General features: G+C 41.3%; 1 protein-coding gene across 1 annotated transcript in view; it reads left to right on the plus strand.

The window, feature by feature from the left end:
* The window catches only part of CTSS (cathepsin S), a 45,518-nt gene extending 27,057 nt beyond the window's left edge, over positions 1–18,461 (plus strand). The window contains exons 8-9 of the mRNA XM_012511097.2: positions 920–1,022; positions 15,503–18,461. Coding sequence (XP_012366551.1) covers positions 920–1,022; positions 15,503–15,602 — 203 coding nt within the window. The 3' untranslated portion in view covers positions 15,603–18,461. The remainder of the gene's footprint in view (positions 1–919; positions 1,023–15,502) is intronic.
* Positions 18,462–26,238: the final 7,777 nt, after the last annotated feature.

A 26,238-nucleotide genomic window follows, 5' to 3' on the forward strand; every position in this document is an offset into this window, starting at 1 on the left:
AAGGTGGTATGCTTATCAGAGAAGGTTTCTGGGGGAACTATGATTGGAGTGATGCTAAGCTTGGCAAGAACACTGACAAATACAGCATTGGTGGCAAATAATTATGAGCCCTAGTTTATGCATGAGAGTATATGTCCTTAAAATTTTTTTTTTTTTTTAAGATGGAGTCTCGCTCTGTTGCCAGGCTGGAGTGAGGTGGCACGATCTCAGCTCACTGCAACGTCTGCCTCCCGGGTTCAAGAGATTCTCCTGCCTCAGCCTCCTGAGTAGCTGGGACTACAGGCGCGTGCCACCACGCCCAGCTAATTTTTGTATTTTTAGTAGAGATGGGGTGTCACCATGTTGGCCAGGATGGTCTCGATCTCTTGACCTTGTGACCCGCCCACCTTGGCCTCCCAAACTTCTGGGATTACAGGCATGAGCCACCACGCCTGGACATGTCCTTAACTTTTTATTTTATTTATTTATTTATTTATTTATTTATTATTATTATTTTTTTTTTTTTTTTTTGAGACGGAGTCTTGCTCTGTGCCCCAGGCTGGAGTGCAGTGGCGCGATCTCGGCTCACTGCAAGCTCCGCCTCCCAGGTTCACGCCATTCTCCTGCCTCAGCCTCCCGAGTAGCTGGGACTACAGGCGCCCGCCAACACACCCGGCTAATTTTTTGTATTTTTAGTAGAGACGGGTTTTCACTGTGTTAGCCAGGATGGCCTCGATCTCCTGACCTCGTGATCCGCCCGCCTCGGCCTCCCAAAGTGCTGGGATTACAGGCTTGAGCCACCGCACCTGGCCGTCCTTAACTTTTTAAATTAACCTTGCTATGTATCCAAAGCAGGCTAATAAAAAGTAATACTGTTTTAAAATGCTCTTTATTATCCTATAGTATTCACTCTTTTTTCCCACCCATATTTGATTATCAGGTGTCTACTATGAACCATCCTGTACTCAGAATGTGAATCATGGTGTACTTGTGGTTGGCTATGGTGATCTTAATGGGAAAGAATATTGGCTTGTGAAAAACAGGTAATATATTTACACTTTATATTTAATTGGAATCAGGAATTTGAGGGAGTTTCAGCAAATACTCTCATGATTTTGATGATGATCATTATGATCACGATATTGACAATGATGAACTTTATAGCTTCTTACAAAGTGACATTCTAAATTACTCAGTGCCCCCATCTTTTCACTTACAATTCTACCTTCATCACTTTGTTTTCCTGGTTTATCTTCTGTACTACTTCTCTGATTATTCCTTCTCAGCCTCTCTTATGAACCTATTCCTCTCCTCTATTTAGCCCAAAAATGTTTGTTAGTTTTCCCCAGGGCTCTATCCTCTGCCCATTCCTCTTCTTCTTTTATTTTTTCTTGGATGCTATAATTCCACTCTTAGGACTCTAGCTATAACCTTTGTATGCCAATAGCTTTTGAATCTCTAGCTCTAGTTCTGACATCTTCCCAGAACTTCAGACTTATCTGGACACACCCACTTACATATATCTTAGTCTCTCCAAACTCAGTGCATCCAAATAATTCAGTACTCTCTCCTCCATACTGTTCCTCCTTCAGAATTTCCCATATCAGTAAAGGGCCACACAACACAATCACCCAATAAGATATGATGGATTCATCTGAGACCTCCCCAAGTCCAACCAAGCAACCAATTAGTCAAACCAATTTTACCTCATCTATGTCCTTGATTCTGTGCCTTCTCTGTTTCTTCTATTACGGCTCTAGTTCAGGCATCTCTAGTGTGGACTATTGCTGTACCCTTCTAACTGGTCTCCTTTACTCTCTATTTTTCTTCCCTTTTACCCTCAAATCCATCTTTCATACTGCTGCCAAACTTATTTGTCTAAAATATGAACGAATCTGGGCTTATAACTCTTCTACTGAGTTTCATTCGGTGTAAAATTAATGTTCCCTGACAGAAGACAAGTCCTATGGGCCGTGCTCCCTGCCTTGCCAGCCTCACCTCCTGGCATTTGTTGCCTCCTATTTTCACTCTGGTTATATTGCAGTATCCACAGTTGTAGTTCCCATACATTCCACTTCATCTGTGATACCTTCCTTCATATCTTGGTTTGTGTTCCCTCTGCCTAGAACATCCTGTCTTCTCTTTTGGTTTACTTCTCCTTTTCTTCAGAAGCAGCTCAGGCACAATCTATTCCAGAAAGTCTTTCCTGAATCCTTGGGCTGAGCAAAATGTCTTTTTTCTATGCTGCCAAAATGTCCTATGCATACTGGATCACAGCATTTTAGGCATTATATTTAAATTGTATATTTACCTGTCTGTCACTCCAATGTTCTGTACGTGCCTTTGGGGAGAGATTATGTCTTGTCTTCGTATCCGTAGCACAGACTAAGTGGGTGGCACCTAAAGGCCCCTCAATATATGTATTGAACTGACATCTATATCACTCAGAAACAAAAGGAACATAACTTCTAGAGGGGAAAAAAGGGAGGAAATATGAAGAGTTGAGACTTTGAGGCACACCTGGAGTTTCTCTTTGTGTTAGTTTGCTATGGCTACCATGACAAAGTGCCACGAACTGAGCAGCTTAAATGACAGAAATTTATGTCTCCCAGTTCTGGAGGCTGGAAGTCTAAGATCAAGGTGTTACTTCCTTCTCACGCTGTGAGGAAGAAAATATTCATGGACACAGGAAAAAAAAAACTGTATGATCTTACTTATATGTGGGATCTAAAAAAGTCAAACTTACAGAAACAGACAGTAGAATGATGGCTGCCAGGGACTGGAGGCTGGGTAAATGAGGAGATGCTGATCAAAGAGTGTAAACTTTCAGGTATAAGATGAACAGGTTCTGGGAATCAAAGGTATAGCACAGGTGGAGATGGATGTGTTATTTCATTTGATTATGGTAACCATTGCACAATGTGCACATACATCAAGTCATCACACTGTATACCTTGAGTTTATACAATCTGTCAATTAAATATGTTCTTTTAATTAAAAAAAAATATGTTTGATGCCTCTCGCCTAGCTTCTGAAAGTTTGCTGGTGATCTTTGACTTTCCTCAGCCTTTAGAACCATCACCCTGACCTCTGCCTTCATTTTCACATGACATTCTCCCTGTATGCATTTCTGTCTCTATTCATAATTTTACTTTCTTCCCCTTTTTGAGACAGGGTCTCACTCTGTCACCCAGGCTGGAGTGCAGTGGGGTGATCAGTGTTCACTGCAGCCTTAAACTCCTGGGCTCAAGCAATCCTCCCACATCAGCCACCAAAGTAGCTGGCACTACAGGCATGCACCACCACACCAGACCAATTTTAATTTCTATTTGTAGAGACAGGATCTCTCTATGTTTCCCAGGCTGGTCTCAAACTCCTGGGGTCAAGTGATCCTCCTGCTCTGGCCTCCTAGAGCACTGGGATTACAGGTGTGAGCCACCGCGCCTGGCCAGTTTTCCCTTTTCATGAGCATCATTCATGTTGGATTAGGACCCACCCTAATGACCTCATCTTAATTTAATTAATTATGTCTACATCAACCCTATCTCTAAATAAGTTCACATTCTGAGGTACTGGAGGTTAGGATTCCAACATGAATTTTGCGGGGACACAATGCAACCCATAACACCCCTTAAATCTTTACTTGAAGTGCATAGTCTACAAATCAAACAAAAGGTGCTTTCCTACCCTTTTCCCATTGTGGCACACGTAGAAGATGATGATATTTGTATGGCCCATGGGGAAAGTATCTGAGGGGATCAATATTTTGGTTCACTGATTACCTATTCACAGCACTGATCAGCTTGGGTGTAGACCAGTGATAGCTTTTTAAAATGAAACCATTTCCCTCATATCTTATTGACTCTCTAAGGAACTCCCTACAGCAGGTGTTCTAAATTCCCTTCTCTACTGAAGTTGCTCTTGAAGATCATCTATATCTTTTAGTGTTGAAATTCAAAGCTGCTTCTCTTCACTCATTCATTCAACAAGCACTTACTAGGCATCTACAATGTGACTGGCATTATCTAGGCCCTGGAGATACAACAAATAGCAAGAAACCATCCTGTCCTAAAGGCACTCACAATCTAACATGAAAAAAATATATATAATAATATATATTATGTATACATACATAATATACAATACATATTATGTATGCATACAAAATATGCAATATTATACATAATATATAATATATAATATAATACATAATATACATACATAATATATATTGTGTATACATACATATAAATCTCTCTCTCTCTATATATATATATATAGAGAGAGAGAGAGAGAGAGGCTGAAGTGAACATTGATCACCCCACTGCACTCCAGCCCGGGTGACAGACTGCACTCTAACATGTCTCAAAAAGGGGAAAAAAAGTAAAATTATTAATAGAGACAGAAATGCATGTATATATATATATTTTTATTTATTTATCTTTTTTTTTTGAGACAGACTCTCACTCTGTCACCCAGGCTGGAGTGCAATGGCACAATCTCGGCTCACTGTAGACTCCGCCTCCCAGGTTTCAGCGATTCTCCTGCCTCAGCCTCCTTGGTAGCTAGGATTACAGGTGTGCACCACCACGCTGGCTAATTTTTGTATTTTTAGTAGAGGGGTTTTGCCATGTTGGCCAGGCTGGTCTCAAACTCCTGATCTCAGGTGATCCACCTGCCTCAGCCTCCCAAAGTGCTGGGATCACAGGCATGAGCCACCACCACACCCAGCCTAGATATATTTTTAAACGGTACAACAAACACATCGTGGTATAATGATACATGTCTAAATGGCTATGGGACTATTGAAGAGGAAATGCCTAACAGCTTAAACCTCCACAGAGAAGACACTATTTGCATCAAGTTTTCAGATGTATGGAATTGTTCATGTATTGGAGGAGAAAAGTGAGTTAGAGGTTGGAAAGTTGCCCTCAATGACCCAAAAAACATATGCAATGGCACGTTTCTCACTATCTTGATTCATTTTGCTACATCAACTTTAGCCTCATATCTTACATTATTTTATCCACCTGTCTGTTACATGACTTTGCTATATCAAAGCAAACTCCTCTGTATCAAAGCAAACTCATCTGCTCCTTCAGTTTCAACTATTGCCATTATGTAGATGATCCCCAGTTCATAATCTCTGAAAATAACCTCCTAAGTGACAGACTTCCTTGTCCAACTTCCAATTTGGCAGCTCTCCTTGAAAAATCCAAACTCCCCACCTACATCACCCTACTACCAACATATACACACTCTCATACTCAATAAGTTTACAATGTTCTTCTCTTCCTTTCATCCCTCATCCCTGAAAAGGATTTTCAAACAAGGTCAAGGGAAAACTATTCCTTATTTTGGGTAATATATTACCATCTTCAGATTATTAAAGCCTAAGCATCATATTGGCCTTCTCCTTTTTCCCCCTCAACCCACACAGCCCTATCCATTTGGCCTGTGAATCATATTTTATATGTATTTTCTCTTTGCCATTCCCAATGGCCCTGCTGTAATTGCTGTAATTCAGATTCCATTCTACCCAGCTATAGAGGTATCTTCTTAAAATATAGATCATGTCAACTCCTGCTCAAAAATTCTGAATAGTTCACCATTGTCTAAAAATGAAGTCCAAACTCCTGGCCAGACATTCCAGATACTCCATTATCTAGCTTTTAACATAACCTTAGACATTTCTTCCACTATATTTTCATATACCCACAGTCATACTCTGGCCACAGTGAACTACTTATTCATCATTCCCTAAGTTTACAGATACATCCCTACCTCTGTTTCTTTGTATATGCTGTATCTTTCTGAAATGCCTGTGAAGCCCAATGCTGTCTACAGAAATCCCACCTGTCTTGGTGAAATGGGCATTCTTATACAGTTTGATGGGAAAGTAAGCTGTATTTACTCTCTTTTTTTTTTTTTTTTTTTTGAGACGGAGTCTCGCTCTGTCACCAGGCTAGAGTGCAGTGGCATGATCTCAGCTCACTGCAACCTCCGCCTTTAAGGTTCAAGAAATTCTTCTGCCTCAGCCTCCCAAGTAGATGGGACTACAGGCATGTGCCACCATGCCCAGCTAATTTTTGTATTTTTAGTAGAGACGGGATTTCACCATGCTGGACGGAGTTTCACCATGTTGGCCAGGATGATCTCAATCTCTTGACCTCGTGATCTGCCCACCTCAGTCTCCCAAAGTGCTGGGATTACAGGCATGAGCCACCCTACCCTGCCTATTCTCTTTCTTAAAAGCATTTGACAATATGATAAAGAACTTTTTAAATGTTCATATTCTTTTTCCCTTTTTTTTTTTTCCAGACAGAGTCTCGCTCTGTCTCCCAAGCTGGAGTGCAGTGGCACAATCTCAGCTCACTGCAACCTCTGTCTCCGAGGTTCAAGCGATTCTCCTGCCTCAGTCTCCCAAGTAGCTGAGATTACAGGTGCCCACCAAAACACCTGGCTAATTTTTGTATTTTTAGTAGAGATGAGGTTTCACCATGTTGGCCAGGCTGGTCTACCAACTCCTGATCTTGGGTGATCTGCCTGCCTTGGCCTCCCAAAGTGCTAGGATTACAGGCACAAGCCACTGCGCCCAGCCAGTGTCCCATTACTTTTATTTCTTGGAATCTATATGAAGAAAATAATCCTAAATATGGGAAAACTTTCATACACAACTTATGTGAATTGTAGCACTATTCTTTAATAGTAAAAACTAGTAAGTAGCCAAAAATGCCTAACAATAGGTATATGATTAAATAAACTATGACATAAACTCCATGCATTAGAATTATTCAGACTATTATTAATAACCTAATAAAATGCTTGGGATATATATTTAAATGAAAAAAGATATACATAAATACAAAATTTATATGTAGTATAAATATTAGCTGAATGTGGTAAGCTCATGCTTATAACTCTAGAGCTTTGGGAGGCCAAGGCAGGAGGATCACTTGAGGCCAGGAGTTTAAGACCAGCAACACAGGGAGACCCAGTCTCTACAAACAAAATTAAAAAATTAGCCGGGCATGGTGGCATGTGCCTGTAATATCAACTACTCAAGAGGCTGAGGTAGGAGGATTTTTTGAGCTGAGGAGTTTGAGGCTACAGTGAGCCATGATCACACCACTGCCCTCTAGCCTAGGTGACAGAGCAGGACCCTATCTCAAAAAAAATTTTAAGTTAAACATAGTATGTCCAACCAGGCTTAGTGGCTCATGCTTGTAATCCCAGCACTTTGGGAAGCTGAACTGGGAGGATCGCTTGAGCCCAGGAGTTCAAGACCAGCATGGGGAACACAGTGAGACCCCATCTCTATACAAAAATAAGCCAGGCATGGTGACACACACTTGTGGTCCCAGCTACTTGGCAGACTGAGGTGGGAATATCACTTGAGCCCAGGAAGTTGAGGCCACTGTGAGTGAGCCATGATCACATCACTCAACTCCAGCTTCAGTGACAGAATGAGACCCTATCTCAAAAAAAAAAAAAAAGGAAGGAGGCCGGGCTCAGTGGCTCATGACTGTAATCCCAGCACTTTGGGAGGCCAAGGCAGGTGGATCACTAGGTCAGGAGATCAAGACCATCCTGGCTAACACAGTGAAACCCTGTCTCTACTGAAAATACAAAAAAAATTAGCCAGGCGTGGTGGCACATGCCTGTAGTCCCAGCTACTCGGGAGGCTGAGGCAGGAGAATGCCATGAACCTGGGAGGCAGAGCTTGCAGTGAGCCAAGATCGCACCACTGCGCTCCACACTCCAGCCTGGGTGACAGAGCGAGACTCCGTCTCAAAAAAGGAAGGAAAAAAAGAAAAAAAGAAAGGTATTAATTTTAAAATGAAAAAAAGTCATTACAAATCCTATTCATTTTTTAAATCCTGCCTCAAATACTATCTCCTTCATACCTCATTCACTTAGAATTGTTTCTCTAATTCCTAAGCTTTGGCAATGCTTTATGAATTCTATTATAGTATTTTACACATATCCCTTGTGTTATAGCTATTTGTGCAAACCATGCTCCATTCACTAAAATGTAAACTTCTTCAGGGTAGGATAGTCTCTTGTTCATTTTTGCATCTTCGTTTGGACACTGATTCAACAAACATGTATTGAGTACCTACCACGTGCCAAGCTAGGAACCAGTGATTGGAAATGAAAAATGCAGCTCTTCTACCATCCCTCAAGGTACTCATAGTCTAATGGAGTGAAGGAAACAGGCAGGTGCATGTGTAGTCCATTGCAACCCAATGTGATAAATGCTAAAACCGAGGTGGCATAAGTTGCACTGGAGGCATAGAAGAACTTCGGCAGGTTATTTAACTTCTTTAATTTTAGTTTCATCAGCCTTCTTACAATGGAAGCGAGTTAGGGCCTTGCTCTGGATTAGGTTTTGGCTTAAGGGCAGGTTGTGGCTGGTTTGCTCTTTTATCTAGGCCACTCAAATCATATCAGCAATAAGGCTGTTTCACTTTTTTTTCTTTCTTTACTTTTCTTTGTTGTTGTTGTTGAGTCAGGTCTCACTTTGTCACCCAGGCTGGAGTGCAGTGGCACAATCTCAGCTCACTGCAACCTCCGCCTCCCTCCAAGTAGCTGGGACTACAGTCATGTGCCACCAGGCACAGGTAATTTCTGTATTTTTAGCTTGTTGCCCAGGCTGGTCTTGAACTCCTGAGCTCAAGTCATCTACCCGCCTCAGCTTCCCAAAGTGCTGGAATTACAGGTGTGAGCCACTGCACCTGGCCCATTGTTTTGCTTTCTTATCATTCATGTGTTCACTAGAGTAGCATTTTAATTTCCTCCAACAACTTTCCGTTTGTATTCACAACATGGCTAACTGGTTCAAGAGGTCTAGCTTTCAGCCTACCTTGGCTTTCACAAAGCATAATCATTTCTAGCTTTGATGTAAAATGAGAGATGTATAGCTCTTCCTTTCACTTGAACACTTAGAATCCACTGTAAGGTTGTTTTTTGTTTTTGTTTTTGTTTTTTGAGACAGTCTCCCTCTATTGCCCAGGCTGGAGTACAGAGGTGCAATCTCGGCTCACTGAAACCTCTGCCTCCCAGGTTCTAAGCGATTCTCCTGCCTCAGCCTCCGGAGTAGCTGGGATTACAGGCACGCACCACCACACCCTGCTAATTTTGTATTTTTAGTACAGATGGGGTTTTGCCATGTTGGCCAGGCTGGTCTCGAACTCTTATCCTCAGGTGATCCACCCGCCTCGGCCTCCCAAAGTGCTAGGATTACAAGCGTGAGCCACCACGCCTGGCCCATTGTAAGGTTATTAATTGGCCTAATTTCAATATCATTGTGTCTCAGGGAAAAGGGAGGCCCGAGGAAAGAGAGAGAGATGGGGGAAGTGTCAGTTAGTGGAGCAGTCAGAACACACACCACTTATCAATTAAGTTCACCATCTTATATGCACGTGGCTCATGGCACCCCAAGACAATTACAATAGTAATATTAAAGATCACTGATCCCAGCCTGGGCAACATAGCAAGACTCTGTCTCTACAGATAGTTTTTTTTTTTTTTAATTACCCGGGCATGGTGGTGCATATCCGTGGTCCCAGCTACTTGGGAGGCTGAGGCAGGAGCCTGAGCCCTGGAGGCTGAGGCTGCAATGAGCTGCGATTGTGCCACTGCACTCCAGCCTGGATGACAGAGTGAGACCCTGTCTCAAAAATTTAAAAAAAAATTACTGATCAGAGATCACCATAACAGATTTGCTAATAATGAAAACAGTTGAAATATTATGAGAAATGCCAAAATGTGACACAGGGACACGAAGTGAGCACAGGCCGTTGGAAACATTGTGCCGATAGACTTGCTCCATGCAGGGTTGCCACAAACCTTCAATTTCTAAAATATGCAAAATTTGCAATGCACAATAAAGCAAAGCACAATAAAACAAGATGTGCTTGCACTTCTCAATATCTTTATTGTTACCATTAGAGTTCAAGCCACCATCCATCTCCTGGTCTATTGCAATAATCTCATAACTGGTAGCTTCTTCCCTCTTGTTTGCCTGGAATCAATCCTCTACACAGTAACCAGAATTATCTTTTTAAAGCATAAAGTAGATTATGTTACCCTTCTACCCCAAACCCTCTAACGGCTTTCCTTCCCGCTCAGAATAAAACCCATGACTTGTAAAGCATGACATTATCTGGCCTTAGCCTGCCTCTCCAACTACCTCTCCAACTACTCTCCCCTCTCTCACTCAGCTCCTGGCACATTAGCCTTTTTGCTATTTCTTGACACACCATGCTTATTTCTAGCCCTTTATCCAGGTCTTTGCCTCACTTGCATCTTTGCTCAAACATCCACTCATCGAAGCTTTTCCCGACCATTCCACCTAAAATTGAGCCCTGTCTCCTAACACTCTGTATCCCTTATCCTGCTTTATTTTTCTTTATTGTACTAATCATATATATCATCAAGTATTTCTTCGTTTATTGTATGTTTCTCCTCTAGAACCTAGGCTTTAGAAATAGTTTGTCTCGGCCGGGCGCGGTGGCTCACGCTTGTAATCCCAGCACTTTGGGAGGCCGAGGCGGGCGGATCACGAGGTCAGGAGATCGAGACTACGGTGAAACCCCATCTCTACTAAAAATACAAAAAATTAGCCGGGCGTGGTGGCGGGCGCCTGTAGTCCCAGCTACTCGGAGAGGCTGAGGCAGGAGAATGGCGTGAACCCGGGAGGCGGAGCTTGCAGTGAGCCGAGATCGCGCCACTGCACTCCAGCCTGGGTGACAGAGGAGACTCCGTCTCAAAAAAAAAAAAAAAAAAGAAATAGTTTGTCTCTGTAATCCTAATGCCTAGAAGAGTGTCTGGCACAGCCTAAGCAGCCCAGGACTTCAGTCTATTACAAAGGAAACTGGCATTGATTTTAGAAGGAATAATAAGTTAGTAGCCTTATAATATGCAAGGAGAAGGTAGGGTGACCAACTTTCCCACTTTGCTAAGGGCTATGAGGCTTTCTGGGACATAGGACTTTCTTTTTAAAAACAGGACAGTCCCAGGCAAAATGGGACTGGTGATCACCCTAGAAGAAGGCTATATATTTTTTTAAAAGTAGACGGACTCAGCCCGGCTCGGCGGCTCACGCCTGTAATCCCAGCACTTTGGGAGGCCGAGGTGGGAGGATCACCTGAGGTTGGGAGTTCGAGACCAGCCTGGCCAACATGGAGACACTCCATCTCTACTAAAAATACAAAATTATCCGGGCATGGCGGCGCATGCCTGTAATCCCAGCTACTCAGGAGGCTGAGGCAGGAGAATCACTTGAACCCGGGAGGTGGAGGTTGCGGTGAGCTGAGGTTGTGGTTGTGCCATTGCTCTCCAGCCTGGGCAACAAGAGCGAAACTCCATCTCAAAAAAAAAAGTAGATGGACTCTACTTGAGTCCAATCAGATGTACTCATACCTGGGTAATAATAAAAATAGCTACCTTCACTTAGTAAGCATTGGCTATATACCAAATATTGTGTGAGTACTTTAAATACATTTTCTCATTTAATTTTTAATGTACTCTTATGAGATAGGCATTTAGTTAACAAACTTACCTAAAGTTGAACAGTTTGAGTGAAAGAGCTATAGAATTAAGAAAAATATACAACTTGATAAGTACCGAAATGAACATTTGGAGCAGATCTTGTATAATTCTGAAGGCAAGACTTTGTCCTCAGAGACTTTATCTAGCTTAAGATTTTTTTTTTATCAGTTTCATTGTTTAAGGGAAGTTAGCAGGACTCAGTCAAAAAGAGGTCTGGGATCTTTTGCAAAATTGGGGGCAATTGATCTTGGTCAGTAAAACTGAGAAAAGTAAGTTGTCTAGATGTTGAATGGGGTCTGGGATTCCTTGGTCTCACTGACTGAATTCATACTGCTAGTAACTAGACTCTCAATTCAATTTTCATACTAGAACTCAGGTCCAATTTCAGTTCACCTAAAATGATTTATTTTACCTATTATTTAAGGCAGTGACCATAGTAGGATATAAATTACGTGAGATCTTAGATGTACTGGTCTGATTTCATTCCCCATATGACTTCACTCACAGAGATAACTGTAGGGATAGGCATAGATAAAAGTTAGAGTGGGCTTTGGAATAAAATAATCCTAGATTTGAACTCTGCCTTCACAATTTACTATCCATGCGACTTTTGGCAGGCTACTTTACAACTCTGCCCTTCTGTTTTTTTCTTTAGTAAAAGAAGATAATATTCACCTCACAGGATGATGCTTAAATTAGATAATTTATGTTAATCTGTTTGGCATAGAGTAAGTGCTAAATAAGTGGTGTCTATTAATATTAATAATAGCCTGGCCAGATTATTGTTATTGCTTTTGCTTATCAAACTAGATATTAAGAGAGCATTGCTACAGCCTGGGCAACATAGTGAGACTTCTTCTCTACTAAAATAAAAAATTGGGCCAGGCGCGGTGGCTCATGCCTATAATCCCAGCACTTTGGGAGGCCGAGGCGGGCAGATCACGAGGTCAGGAGATCAAGACCATCCTGGCTAACACGGTGAAACCCGTCTTTACTAAAAAATACAAAAAAATTAGCCAGGCGTGGTGGTGGGCCCCTGTAATCCCAGCTACTGAGGAGGCTGAGGCAGGAGAATGGCGTGAACCTGGGAGGTGGAGCTTGCAGTGAGCCGAGATTGTGCCACTGCACTCCAGCCTGGGCCACAAAGCAAGACTCCATCTCAAAAAAAAAAAAAAAAAAATTGGCCAAGCATGGTGGTATGCGCATGTGGTCCTAGCTACTTGGAAGGCTGAGGCAGGAGGATTGCTTGAGCACAGGAGGTCGAAGCTGCAGTGAGCTGTAATTGCACCACCACACTCCAACCAGGGCAACATGGTGAGACTCTGTCAAAAACAAACAAACAAACAAGCAAAAAAACCCACTACAGCCAATGGTTGATTAGAGGTGACGATGGAGTTTGAATTTTATTGTAAAGGCATGGAGAGCCATTGACAATTTCTAAGCAGTGGAGTGGCAATTAAGTGAAAGGAAGCAAAGAAAGGAACTCATGAAAATGTTTGAGAAGGACTGACCAGACATAAGAAAATCAGAACATAGTAGTGTCTTGAAGCCAAGAGACCAGTAGGGTGGGAGTAGACAACTGTGTTAAATGGTACAGAGAGAAAAAAATAGGACCTGCAAAAAGTCCAATGAGGGCTGATACATAGAATATTTAAGGCCTGTTAAAGCACAGTCCTTTTAAATGGTGTCATTTGTTTTCCAACAATAAACCAGCATTTCTTAGGTTCTCCACTGCATGCAAAAACACAATCTTTGAGTCCCTGAGCCAAAATTTGTTAAGAGCTTCCCTTTGCCTTTGTAATTGAAGTACATGTTCCTCCACCTGCTGTTCTAAGCTGCTCACAACATGGCCCCAAACCAGCTTTCTATCCTCTTTTTCCACTATTGTACTAAAGATATCCAGTTTTCCTTTCAACTAAATTTCTTACTGCTCTCCAAACACACTAGGCATTTTCTCAATTTCACACTTTTATTTGTATCCTAGAGCACTTAATGAATTTTGCCTTGTGTGATATTTATATACCTACCACTATAAAATCTCAGAATGATAAAGAGCTTCAGAAATCATTCCTCTTACAAGGATTTTCTAAGTTTTTTTCATCAGTCTTGGTAAAGTAAGAAAAATAAGAATATTTTGGTGACTTTTTCATTAATCTAAATTTATTTACTCAAAAGACTATCCTTAAAATAGAGATTATGTCTTTAGATTTTTTGCTTTTGGTGTTAAAATGCATTTTCTTTTACAACATAATGGTGACAGTAAGTAGTATGGTTTTTATTTATTTTCTTTTTTTGAGACAGTCTCACTCTGTTGCCCAGGCTGGAGTACACAGGCGCAATCTCGGCTCACTGCAACCTCTGCCTTGCCTCCCAGGTTCAAGAGATTCTCCTACCTCAGCCTCTCGAGTAGCTGGGACTACAGGCTCACACTACCATGCCCAGCTAATTTTTGTATTTTTAGTAGAGACAGGGTTTCACCATGTTGGCCAGGCTGGTCTCGAACTCCTGACCTCAAAGGATCTGCCCGTCTCTGCCTACCAAAGTGCTGAGATTACAGGCATGAGCCACTGTGCCCGGCCAATAGTATGCTTTTTAAAAAAGATGTCCATACAGCCGGGCGTGGTGGCTCATGCCTGTAATCCCAGCTCTTTGGGAGCCTGAGGTGGTTAGATCACTTGAGGTCAGGAGTTGGAGACCAGCCTGACCAACATGGAGAAACCCCATCTCTACTAAAAATCAAAATTAGCCGTCGTGGTGGCACATACCTGCAGTCCTAGCTACTTGGGAGGCTGAGGCAGGAGAATCACTTGAACCCGGGAGGTGGAGGCTGCGGTGAGCTGAGATTGCACCATTGCACTCCAGCCTGGGCAACAAGAGGGAAACTTCATCTCCAAAAAAAAAAAAAAAAAAAAAAAAAAAGATGTCCATACATGCTAATTTTAAAATTGGTAACTGTATATCAATCGGTAAAAACTTTTTGAACTCCTCTAAGTCCATTAAATCAAAAAGTGAAACACTGATCTACTTGAACACTAATCCGACCCATGATTTCTCTCTGCAACATCTCTAACAAGTAGCCTCCGCTTGCTTGAACACTTTCAGTGCCAGGTAGAAATATTCCTTTTTTTTTTTTTTTTTTTTTTTTTTGAGACAGGGTCAGGCTGGAGTGTCAGGAATACAGCGGTGCAATCATAGCTCACGGTACTCTCAAACCCCTGGGCTCAAGTGATCCTCCCACTTCAGCCTGCAGAGTAGCTAAGGAATACAGGTGCATGCCACCATGCCTGGCTAATTAAAAAAAAATTTTTTTTGTAGAATCAGGGACTTGCTATTTTGCCCAGGCTGGTCTCAAATTCTGGCCTCAAACAATCCTTCCACTTCAGCCTCTCAAAGCACTTGGATTACAAGTGTGAGCCACCATGCCTGGCTCATTTTTCAATAGCTTTAATTATGAGAAAGTCTTAGCTCCACTTCTAGATCAAAAAGCTCTTTCAGAGCTGCATTTTTGTTGTTTGCTTTAGAATTCCCTGCCCTATACCTTTTTCATAGTAGTCACTCAAAAATATTTCTTAATTGACATTCTCTAGAGGAATTTAAGTTTGATAGAAAATCATTACATATGATACTGTTATCAAAAAATTTAGAGATAAAGCCTTATAAAGGATACTAATACTCTTTCTTTAGAGAAGGCATATTTGCAAAGTAGGAGGATTAAAGGACTGGGATGGATCTTACTACAGTTTTCCTTAGGTATGAAGTCTATTCATCAGTATAGCACTAAAGCTTTCCAAACCATTATTTTGAGTTGCCTGAAATCCCTGGAGAAATTATTATATTATTTCATTCTAATTTTGTTTTATGGCCTTTCATATGTAATCACTTATAGGAGAAAAACAATGAGATAAAAAGTTGATAACATGATTTGATTGTATGCATTTGTAATTTTGTGTTATTTCTTTTTCTAAAGCTGGGGCCGCAACTTTGGTGAAGAAGGATATATTCGGATGGCAAGAAATAAAGGAAATCATTGTGGGATTGCTAGCTTTCCCTCTTACCCAGAAATCTAGAGGATCTCTTCTTTTTGTAACAAATCAAGAAATATGAAGCACTTTCTCTTAACTTAATTTTTCCTACTGTATCCAGAAGAAATAATTGTGTCATGATCAATGTGTATTTACTGTACTAATTAGAAAATATAGTTTGAGGCCAGACACGGTGGCTCACGCCTGTAATCCCAGTACTTTGGGAGGCCAAGGCAGGCATATCAACTTGAGGCCAGGAGTTAAAGAGCAGCCTGGCTAACATGGTGAAACCCCATCTCTACTAAAAATACAAAAAATTAGCCGAGCATGGTGGTGCATGCCTGTAATCCAAGCTACTTGGGAGGCTGAGGCACGAGATTCCTGGAATCCAAGAGGTTGAGGCTTGGTGAGCTGAGATCACACCACCGTACTCCAGCCTAGATGACAGAGTGGAGACTCTGTTTCAAAAAAACAGAAAAGAAAATATAGTTTGATTCTTCATTTTTTTAAATTTGCAAATCTCAGGAAAAAGTTTGCTAAGTAAATTAGTAATGTACTATAGATATAACTGTACAAAAATTGTTCGACCTAAAACAATCTGTCATTGCTCATTGTTTTATTGTATACTCTTTGTCTTTTTAAGACCCCTAATAGCCTTTTGTAACTTGATGGCTTAAAAGTACTTAATAAATCTGCCATTTCAAATTTCTATCATTGCCACATACCATTCTTATTTCTAGGCAACTATTAATAATCTATCCTGAGAATATTAATTGTGGTATTCTGGTGATGGGGTTTAGCAACTTTGATGGAAGAAAATATTAGGCTATAAATGTCCTGAGGACTCAGATTGCATCTTTGCACATAAGAGGATTCAAAACGTCACGTGTAGTGGCTCATGCCTGTAATCCCAACACTTTGGGAAGCTGAAGTAGGAGGATCATCTTGAGCCCAGGAGTTCAAGACCAGCCTGGACAACATAGTGAGACCTTGTCTCCACAAAAATAAAAAGGAAACTATCCAGGAATGGTGTGTGCCTGTGGTCCCTGCTATGCAGATGTCTAAGACAGGAGGATCACATGAGCCCAGGAGGTTGAGAATGCAGTGAGCTGTAATTGCACCACTGCACTCCAGCCTGGGTGATGGAGCAAGACCCTGTCTTAAAAAAAGAAGATTAAACACATATTTTTATATTATGTTAAAGTAAACAAATGCATAACAGACAAGCACTTCGAAAGAATTATTTTAATGATCAACAATTTCATGTATTAGTCCAAATTATTTTTACCTAGTCATCAACAATTTGACCAGGGCCTTTTTTTGGCAAATAACTGAGCCAACCAGAATAAAATAACCAATACTCCACTGCTCATATTTTTATCTAATTCAGATGGATCTTCCTCACAACTGCTCTAGATTAGTAGATGCATCTAAGCAGGCAGCAGGAACTTTAAATTTTTTAAGTTCATGCCTATGACATGAACGATGTGTGGGATAATGTCATTAATATATCCTAAATTAACCTAAACTAATTACACTAACTCTGGCTCCTTCTCCATAAAGCACATTTTAAGGAACAAGAATTGCTAAATATAAAAACATAAATAATACCATAATACATGGCTATCATCAAAAGTGTATAGAATATTACAGTTAAAAAGTATTTAGTTGATTACTTTTCAGTTTGTTAGTTTTTTGTTTTTTGTTTTTTTTTGAGATGGAGTCTCACTCTGTTGCCCAGGCTGGAGTGCAGTGGCGCCATCTCAGCTCACTGCAACTTCTGCCTCCCAAGTTCAAGTGATTCTCCTGCCTCAGCCTCCCGAGTAGCTGGAATTATAGGCGTGCACCACCATACCCAACTAATTTTTGTATTTTTAGTAGAGACAGGGTTTTGCCACATTGGCCAGGCTGGTCTCAAACTCCTGACCTCAGGTGACCCACCCATCTCAGCCTCCCAAAGTGCTAAGATTACAAGCGTGAGCCACTGAGCCCAGCCTACTTTTCAGTTTTTAACATAATTTTTGTTTTATCCACAACTTTTCAAGTATTGAAAGTAGAACAAAATCATGGGTTCTTAGTCTTTAGCTATCTGATAAAGCCTATGAATGGCTTCTCAGAATCATGTTTTTAAATGCATAAAATATATAGGATTACAAAGGAATCTAATTATATCAAAATACAGTTATTAAAATGTTAAAAGATAAGTTTGTTATATACTAATATGCATGCTTCTTTATAATGCATTAAATAAGAGTTAATAGCTATCCTAAATTTGAAATAGTGATGAGTATAATGAAAATAGATGCAAAAAAATATGTGATATGAAAATATCTGGGTTTTCTTTTGATGATGACGTATTGCTAATATTACTGTGGTTTATGAACTATGTTCAGAATTGAAGAAAATCCTAACTTTCAGTTAGAGGTTATAGACGGGGTTCAGGACACCCTACACAAAATATAGCACCTTGACATATTGAATATTTTAAGCTGAGGGCATTTGAGGAAACTGCAGAAGCAGGAAGGTGACTCTGACCTTCTGCCTGCTGTTCTCCACAGAAGCAGCCAAAAAACCTGGAAAGGATTTTCTGACCTTCCCCTGAAGTAGATCATAAGACTCTCATGTAAGAGGTGCTCTCCTGGCACCCAGAGAAAAGGAGCATCCTTACCTCCAAAAGCACAGGGACACAAAGAGGAATCTAAACAAACAGGCCTGCTGAGTTTCCCCCAATTTATTACATTTAGCTTGTTCACACTTTGCCCTATGACATTTCTCCATCACTGGCTGCTCTTCATCAAACCTACTATAAAAAACATTCAAGTTCAACTGTTTCTTTGGGCCTTTATTTCCTTATGGAGGCCCTCATGTCATGTAAAACTTATATTAAATAAATGTGCATGCTTTTCTCTTGCTAATCTCTCTTTAGTTATAGAGATCTCAGCCCTAAACCTAGGATGGATAGAAGGAAACGTATGTTCTCCCCTACATTAGTAAAAATAAAAACGGAATTTTTTACCCATACAAATTCATAAATTCCCTGAATTCTATCCAAGGAGACTTTGAGAGTTGTGGCTTTCAAGTAAAGAATGCCTGAACTAAGCAAGTAGAATAATGAAATATTTTTTTTAAATCTTCACTGTATGCCCAATATAAAGGGAAATTATTAACAATAAGTAATTTCAAACTTATAGAGATAAAAAATTATCTAAAAATATAAGTTTAAAACAAAAACACTCAGAATTTATTCTGGAACAATTTCTAGACAGTAGTATGCAAGACGATTTGAAGAAAATTTTTTAAAAGCCAGGTGCAGTGGCTCACACCTGTAATCCCAGCACTGTGGGAGGCTGAGGTGGGAGGATCACTTGAGCCAGAAGTTCAAGAGGCTGGTCTCGAACTCCTGGGCTCAAGTGATCCTCCTGCCTCTTGTTATGAGCACATAAAAAGATCTCCATCTCTACAAAAAATAAAAAAGTTAGCCAGGTGTGGTGGTATGTGCCTATAGTCCCAGTTACTAGGGGAAAGGCTGAGGTGGGAGGATCACTTGAGCCCAGGAGATTGAGGCTGTAGTGAGCCATGATAGTGCCATTGCACTCCAGCCTGGGTGACCTTGTTTCAAAATAAATAAATTGGCAAATAATAAAATAAATAAAATTTTAAAATGAGACAACCTAGGCCGGGCATGGTGGCTTACGCCTGTAATCCCAGCACTTTGGGAGGCCAAAGCAGGCAGATCACTTGAGGTCAGGAGTTGGAGACCAGCCTGGCCAACACAGTGAAACCCTGTCTCTACTAAAAATACAAAAATTAACTGGGCATGATGGTGGGTGCCTGTAATCCCAGCTACTTGAGAGGCTGAGACAAGAGAATTGTTTGAACTCAGGATGCGGAGGTTGCAGTGAGCCGAGATCATGACATTGCACTCCAGCCTGGGCAACAAGAATGAAACTGTCTCAAGAGAAAAAAAGACACAATCTAAAAGATATTCTAGTAGTCTATATGGGTGGTGATAAAGCCCTAAACTAACTAAATATATCATTTCTCAAAACAGCAAAAAAATGAAAAATAAAGCAAATCTGGGAGCCATCACAGAGTAAAAGTTGACAGAATTTTAAACTGTATAATAAAAGTAAAGAAACGGTGCTCGCTTTGGCAGCACATATACTAAAATTTGAATGATACAGAGAAGATTAGCCAAAAAATTTGAAAAATTATATTAAAAAAAGAAACAAGAAGATTTAAATATTCCAGAACTAGGCATCCATGAGACAATGCCATTAAAACATGTAACATAAATATGACAGATACTTAGTATTTCCTTTCTCTTTTCTTTTTTCCTTTCTTATCTTATCTTTTTTTTTTTTTTTTTTGAGACAGGGTCTCGCTCTGTCACCCAGACTAGAGTGCAGTGGTGCCATCACTGCTCACTGCAGCCTTGAACTCCTGAACTTAAGCTATTTTCTCACCTCACACACCTTCCCCACCCTTCCAGTAGCTGGGACTAGAGGTGCAAGCCACCATTTCTGGCTTATTTGTGTGTGAGTGTGTGTGTGTGTGTGTGTGTGTGTGTGTGTGTGTAGAGATGGGAGTCTCATTATGTTGCCCAGGCTGGTCTCCAACTCCTGGCCTCAAGTGATCCTCCCACTTTGATCTCCCAAAGTACTGGGATTACAGGCATAAGACTTACTATTTCTTTGAATCAAATTATTATTTTCTGACTCTTCTCTTCTAGATGAGAATCTTGATGATGCTTCAAGTATGCATACTGTAAGTTACCAGAAAGACTATAAATCAGAACATGCAATAAAGGGGGCCAGGCGAGGTGGCTCATGCCTGTAATCCCAGCACTTTGGGAGGCCAAGGCAGGCCGATCACCTGAGGTCAGGAGTTTGAGGCTACCCTGGCCAACATGGCAAAATGCCGCCTCTACTAAAAATACAAAAATTAGCCTGGCATGGTAGTGGACGCCTGTAATTCCAGTTACTTGGGAGGCTGAGGCAGGAGAATTGCTTGAAGCCAGGAAGGGGAGGTTGCAGTGAGCCAAGATCATGCCACTGCACTCCAGTCTGGGCAACAGAGCAAGACTCTGTCTCAAAAAAAATGAAAAAAAAAAAAATGAAAATAGGCCTGGCATAGTAGTTCATACCTGAAACACTTTGGGAGGCTAAGGCAGGAGTATCACTTGAGGCCAGTAGTTCAAGATCAGTCTACACAACATAGCAAGACCCTGACTCTACAAAAAAATTAAAAAGTAGCCAAGAGTTGTGGCACACACCTGCAGTCCTAGTTGTTACAGAGGCTGAGGAGGGAGGATTGCTTGAGCAAGGAGTTTGAGGCTGCAGTGAGGTATGATTGCACCATTGCACTCCAGCCTGGGAGACTGAAAGAGACCCTGCCTCTAAAGAAAAAAATGTGGCTGGGCACAGTGGCTCACGCCTGTAATCCCAGCATTTTGGGAGTCCAAGGTGGGCGAATCACCTGAGGTCAGGAGTTCAAGACCAGTCTGGCCAACATGGTAAAACCCCGTCTCTACTAAAAATACAAAAATTAGTTGGATGTGGTGGTGCATGCCTGTAATCCCAGCTACTGGGGAGGCTGAGGCAGGAGAATCCCTTGAACCCAGGAGGTGGAGGTTGCAGTGAGCCAAGATTTTTTTTTTTTTTTTGAGACGGAGTCTCGCTCTGTTGCCCAGGCTGGAGTGCAGTGGTGCAATCTCGGCTCACTGCAAGCTCCGACTCCCAAGTTCCCGCCATTCTCCTGCCTCAGCCTCTCTGAGTAGCTGGGACTACAGGCACCCGCCACCACGCCCGGCTAAATTTTTTGTGTGTTTTTAGTAGAGACGGGGTTTCACCGTGGTCTCGATCTCCTGACCTCGTGATCCGCCCGCCTCGGCCTCCCAAAGTGCTGGGATTACAAGCGTGAGCCACCGCGCCCGGCCAGTGAGCCAAGATTGTGCCACTGCACTCCAGCCTGGGCGAAAGAGTGAGACTCCATCTCAAAACAACAACAACAACAACAAAAAACACAAAACAGTGACTTAATTATAACTCAAAATAATTATTAGACCAAGATTTTCACTATTTTTAATCTTAATAACAAGATTCTAGTCTTCATTTCTCTCCTAGTTGAATGACTTTGGGCAAATCTTTTCATATCTAGTGGCTGTTTTCTCCTTTGTAATGAAGATATATCAAAGTTTATGAGTACAGGCTTATCTTGTTTTATTGTGCTTTGCTTTATTGTGCTTTTTAGATATTGCATTTTTTTAACAAATTGCCAGTTTGTAGCAACCCAGCAACAAGTAAGTCTGTCAGTGCCGTTTCCCAACAGCATATGCTTACTTCATGTCTTTGTGTCACATTTTGGTAATTCTTGCAATATTTTAAACTTTTTCATTATTATTATTATCTGCTATGGTGATCTGTGATCAGTGATCTTTGATGTTACTATGATAATTGTCATAGGATGTCAAAAACTGCACCCATGTAAAATGGCGAATATAATCAATAAATGTTGTGTGTGTTCTAAGTGCTCCATTTACTGGCTGTGTCCCCATCTCTCTCCCTCTCCTTGGGCCTCCCTATTTTCTAAGACAACAATATTTAAATTAGGCCAATTCATAACCCTACAATGTTGTCTATGTGTTCAAGTGAAAGAAAGAGTTGCATGCCTCTCACTTAAAAGCTAAAAATGATTAAGCTTAGTGAGGAAGGCATGCTAAAAGCCAAGATAGGCTGAAAGGCCTCTTGTGCCAAATAGTTCACCAAGTTGTGAATGTAAAGGGAAAGTTCTTGGAGGAAATTACAAGTGCTACTCCGGTGAACACATGAATGATAAGAAAGTGAAGCAGCTTTATTGGTCTTATGGAGAAAGTTCGAGTGGTCTGGATAGAAGATTGAGCCAGCCACAACATGCTCTTAAACCAGTCTAATCCAGAGCAAGGCCCTAACTCCTCAATTCTAGAAAGGCTGACGGAGATGCAGAAGCTGCAGAAGAAAAGTCTGAAGCTAGCAGATGCTGGTTCATGAGGTTTCAGGGATGAAGCCACTCTCCATAAAACAAAAGTGCTGAGATCGCGCCACTGCACTCCAGCCTGGGCGACAGAGTGAGACTCTGTCTCAAAAAAAAAAAAAAAAAAGTGCAAGGTGGAGCAGCAAGGGCTGATGTGGAAGCTGCAGCAAGTTATCCAGAAGATCTAGCTAAGATAACCGATGCAGGTGGCTATACTAAACAGCACATTTTCCATGTAGGTGAAACAGCTTTGTGGAAGAAGATTCCACTGAAAACTTTCACAGCTAGAGAAGAGAAATGAATGCCTTCAAAGCTTTAAAGGACAGGATGAATTTCTCATAGGAGGATAATGCAGCTGGTGACTTACATTTGAAGCCGATGCTCCCTTAACATTCTGCAAATTCTAGGGCCGTTAAGAATTATACTAAATCTACTCTGCCTGTGATCTATAAATGGAACAACAAAGCCTGGATGACACCACATCTGCTTACAACATAGTTTACTGGTTATTTTAAGCACATGGTTGAGACCTACTGCTGCTTAGAAAAAAAGATTCCTTTCAACATATTACTGCTCATTGTCAATGCACTGGTTACTCAAGAGCTCTAATGGAGGTGAACATGGAGATTAATGTTGTTTTCATGCCTGCTAACAAAAAGACCATTCTGCAGCCCATGGATCAAGAAGTAATTTTGACTTTCAAGCCTTTTAAGTGAAGAAATACATTTTGTAAGTGCTGTAGCTGCCATAGTGATTCCTCTGATGGATATAGGCAAAGAAAATTGAAAACTTTCTGGAAAGGAGTCACTATTCTAGATGCCATTAAGAATATTTGTGATTCATAGGAGGGGGTCAAAATATCAACATTAGCAGAAGTTTAGAAGAAGTTATTCCAATCCTCATGGATGACTTTGAGAAGTTCGAGACTGCCATGGAGGAAGTAACTGCAGATGTGGAAATAGCAAGAGTACCAGAATTGGAAGTAGAGCCTGAAGATGAGAAGATGGGACTGAATTGCTACAATCTCATGACAAAATTTGAACTGCTGAGGAATTGCTTCTTTTTTTTTTTAGATAGTGTCTTGCTCTGTTGCTCAGGCTGGAGTGCAGTGGCATGATTTCAGCTCACTGCAACCTCAGCCTCCCGGGTTCAAGCAATTCTCCCACCTCAGCCTCCCTAGTAGCTGGGATTACAGGCGTGCTATCACGCCTGGCTAATTTTTGTATTTTTAGTAGAGACGGGGTTTCACCATATTGGCCAGGCTAGTCTCAAACTCCTGACTTTGTGATTCGCCCACCTCAGCCTCCCAAAGTGCTGGGATTACAGGCATGAGCCACCATGCCCGGCCGAATTGCTTCTTATGGTTGATTGAGGAAAGTGATTTATTGAGACGGAATCGATAGAATCTACTCCTGGTGAAGATGCTGAGAACAAGGTTGAAATGGTAACAAAGGATTTAGAATGTTACATAAACTTAGTTGACAAAGTAGCCGCAGGGTTTGAAAGAACTGACTCCAATTCTGAAGGAATTTCTACTGTGGGTAAAATGCTGTAAAACAGCATCACACGCTACAAAGAAATCTTTTGTAAAAGGAAGAGTCAATCGATGTGGTGAATGTCATTGTTGTCCTAATTTAATAAATTGCCACAAACACCCCAACATGCAGCAAACACCTCCCTGATCAGTCAGCAGTCATTAACATCAAGGCAAGACCCTCCACTGGCAAAAAGATGATTATTCAGATGATCATTAGCACTTTTTAGCAATAAAGTATTTTTAAATTAAAGTATGTGCGTTGTGTTTCTAGACATTATGCTCCTGCACGCTTAACAGACTACAGTAAGCATAAGATATGTACAATAAATATATTAAGATATTAATAGTGTAACCATAATTTTTTTTTTTTAAACAAAAGTCTCACTCTGTCACCTAGGCAGGAGTGCAGTGGCTCAAACAGGGCTCACTGCAACTGCAAACTCCTGGGCTCAAGGGATCCTCCTGCCTAAGCCTCCTGAGTAGCTGGGACTACAGGTGTGTGCCACTACCTCTGCCTAATTTTTTTTATTTTTTGTAGAGGCAGGGTCTCACTTTGTTGCCCAAGCTGATCCCCAATTTCTGGCCTCAAGCAATCGTTCCGCCTCAGCCTCCCAAAGTGCTGGGATTATTGGCGTGAGCCACCACATCCAGCCAACATAACTTTTATACACATGGAAAACTAAAAAATTGTGTAATTTGCTTTATTGTGTTATTTGCTTTATTGGATGGTCTGGAACTGAACTTGCAATATCTCCAAGGTATGCCTGTAATTGAATGTTTACACTGATAAGAAATGTATTTGGATATATAATAATCTGTAAACTAAGAAGCTTGTACTACTGAATAATCTCCAACAATTAATACCTACCCACTCTGATTTTATTTCTAAATGAGACAAATTACATTCAAAGCTATCCATTGTCCCCAACGACATAACAGTGGAAGTAGCTAAGTAGAAGACTGCTAAAGCAAATGGTTTCCTGAAGATACAGGAGACTGGAAGGTGGGAATGCAATTTGTGGTAGTTCCAATAAGAAAATCAAAAGTCAGCCGGGTGTGGTGGCTCACGCCTGTAATCCCAGCACTTTGGGAGGCCGAGGGAGGCAGGTCACCTGAGGTCGGGAGTTTGAGACCAGTTTGGCCAACATGGCAAAACCCCGTCTCTACTAAAAATACAAAAATTAGCTGGGCATGGTGGCACATGCCTGTAATCCCAGCTACTTGGGAGGCTGAGGCAGGAGAATCGCTTGAACCCTGGAGGCAGAGGTTGCAGTGAGCCAAGGTCATGCCACTGCACTTCAGCCTGGACGACAAGAGCAAAACTCTGTCAAAAAAAAAAAAAAAAAGAAGAAGGAAGGAAGGAAGGAGGAAGGAAGGAAGGAAAGAAAGAAAGAAAGAGAAAAGAAAGGAAAGAAAGAAAGAAAGAAAGAAAGAAAGAAAGAAAGAAAGAAAGAACGAACGAAAGAAAGAAAGAAAGAAAGAAAGAAAGAAAGAAAATCAAAAGTCAGAAAACAATCAGAAATTCAGTAACTGCACATGCAGTTACTTAACCTTCCCCCTTCTGTCTGGCTTTTCCCCTGCCTGAGACGTGGCGCTGAGCCTTCCCGTGTCTGAGGCTCCCAGTGCGCCTTGCGCTGCGCTTGGCGGGCAAGGTGACCTCGACCAGGGGTCAAAAAGCCACTGTCGCGCCCCAGCGGGTGACCGTTGAAGGAAAGCGCATGCGCGTCGGGCACAGCGCGTGCAGCCTGGTGCAGCTGTTCTGGTCTCCGGCGCCCGCCCCTCAGACGTAATGTAATGTATATTAGTGTGTATATATGTGTGTGTGTGTGCGTATATTTTACTTTTTAATCTCTTTTTCTGTCAGCTTCCCCCTACTTTTAAGTTTCTTAAGGTCTTAGTGTAAAACATTTGCGGTAAAAATGTATACCCACTTACTTGTCAACAGAGGTTCTTGAGATGGGGTGAGTACGGACGGCGAATTCAGGATTTGTCAGGATAAATTTAAACGTTTAACGTAAATAGGTTCTTCTATGAAGTTTGCCTCTTTAGTAAACTCTTCCAGCTGAATTGTCTGATTAAGAAAAGTGAAATTGGGGCCGGACACGGTGGTTCACGCCTGTAATCCCAGGAAGT

This window comes from Nomascus leucogenys, chromosome 12 (assembly GCF_006542625.1).
Source record: "Nomascus leucogenys isolate Asia chromosome 12, Asia_NLE_v1, whole genome shotgun sequence".
Classification (NCBI taxonomy): Eukaryota; Metazoa; Chordata; class Mammalia; order Primates; family Hylobatidae; genus Nomascus; species Nomascus leucogenys.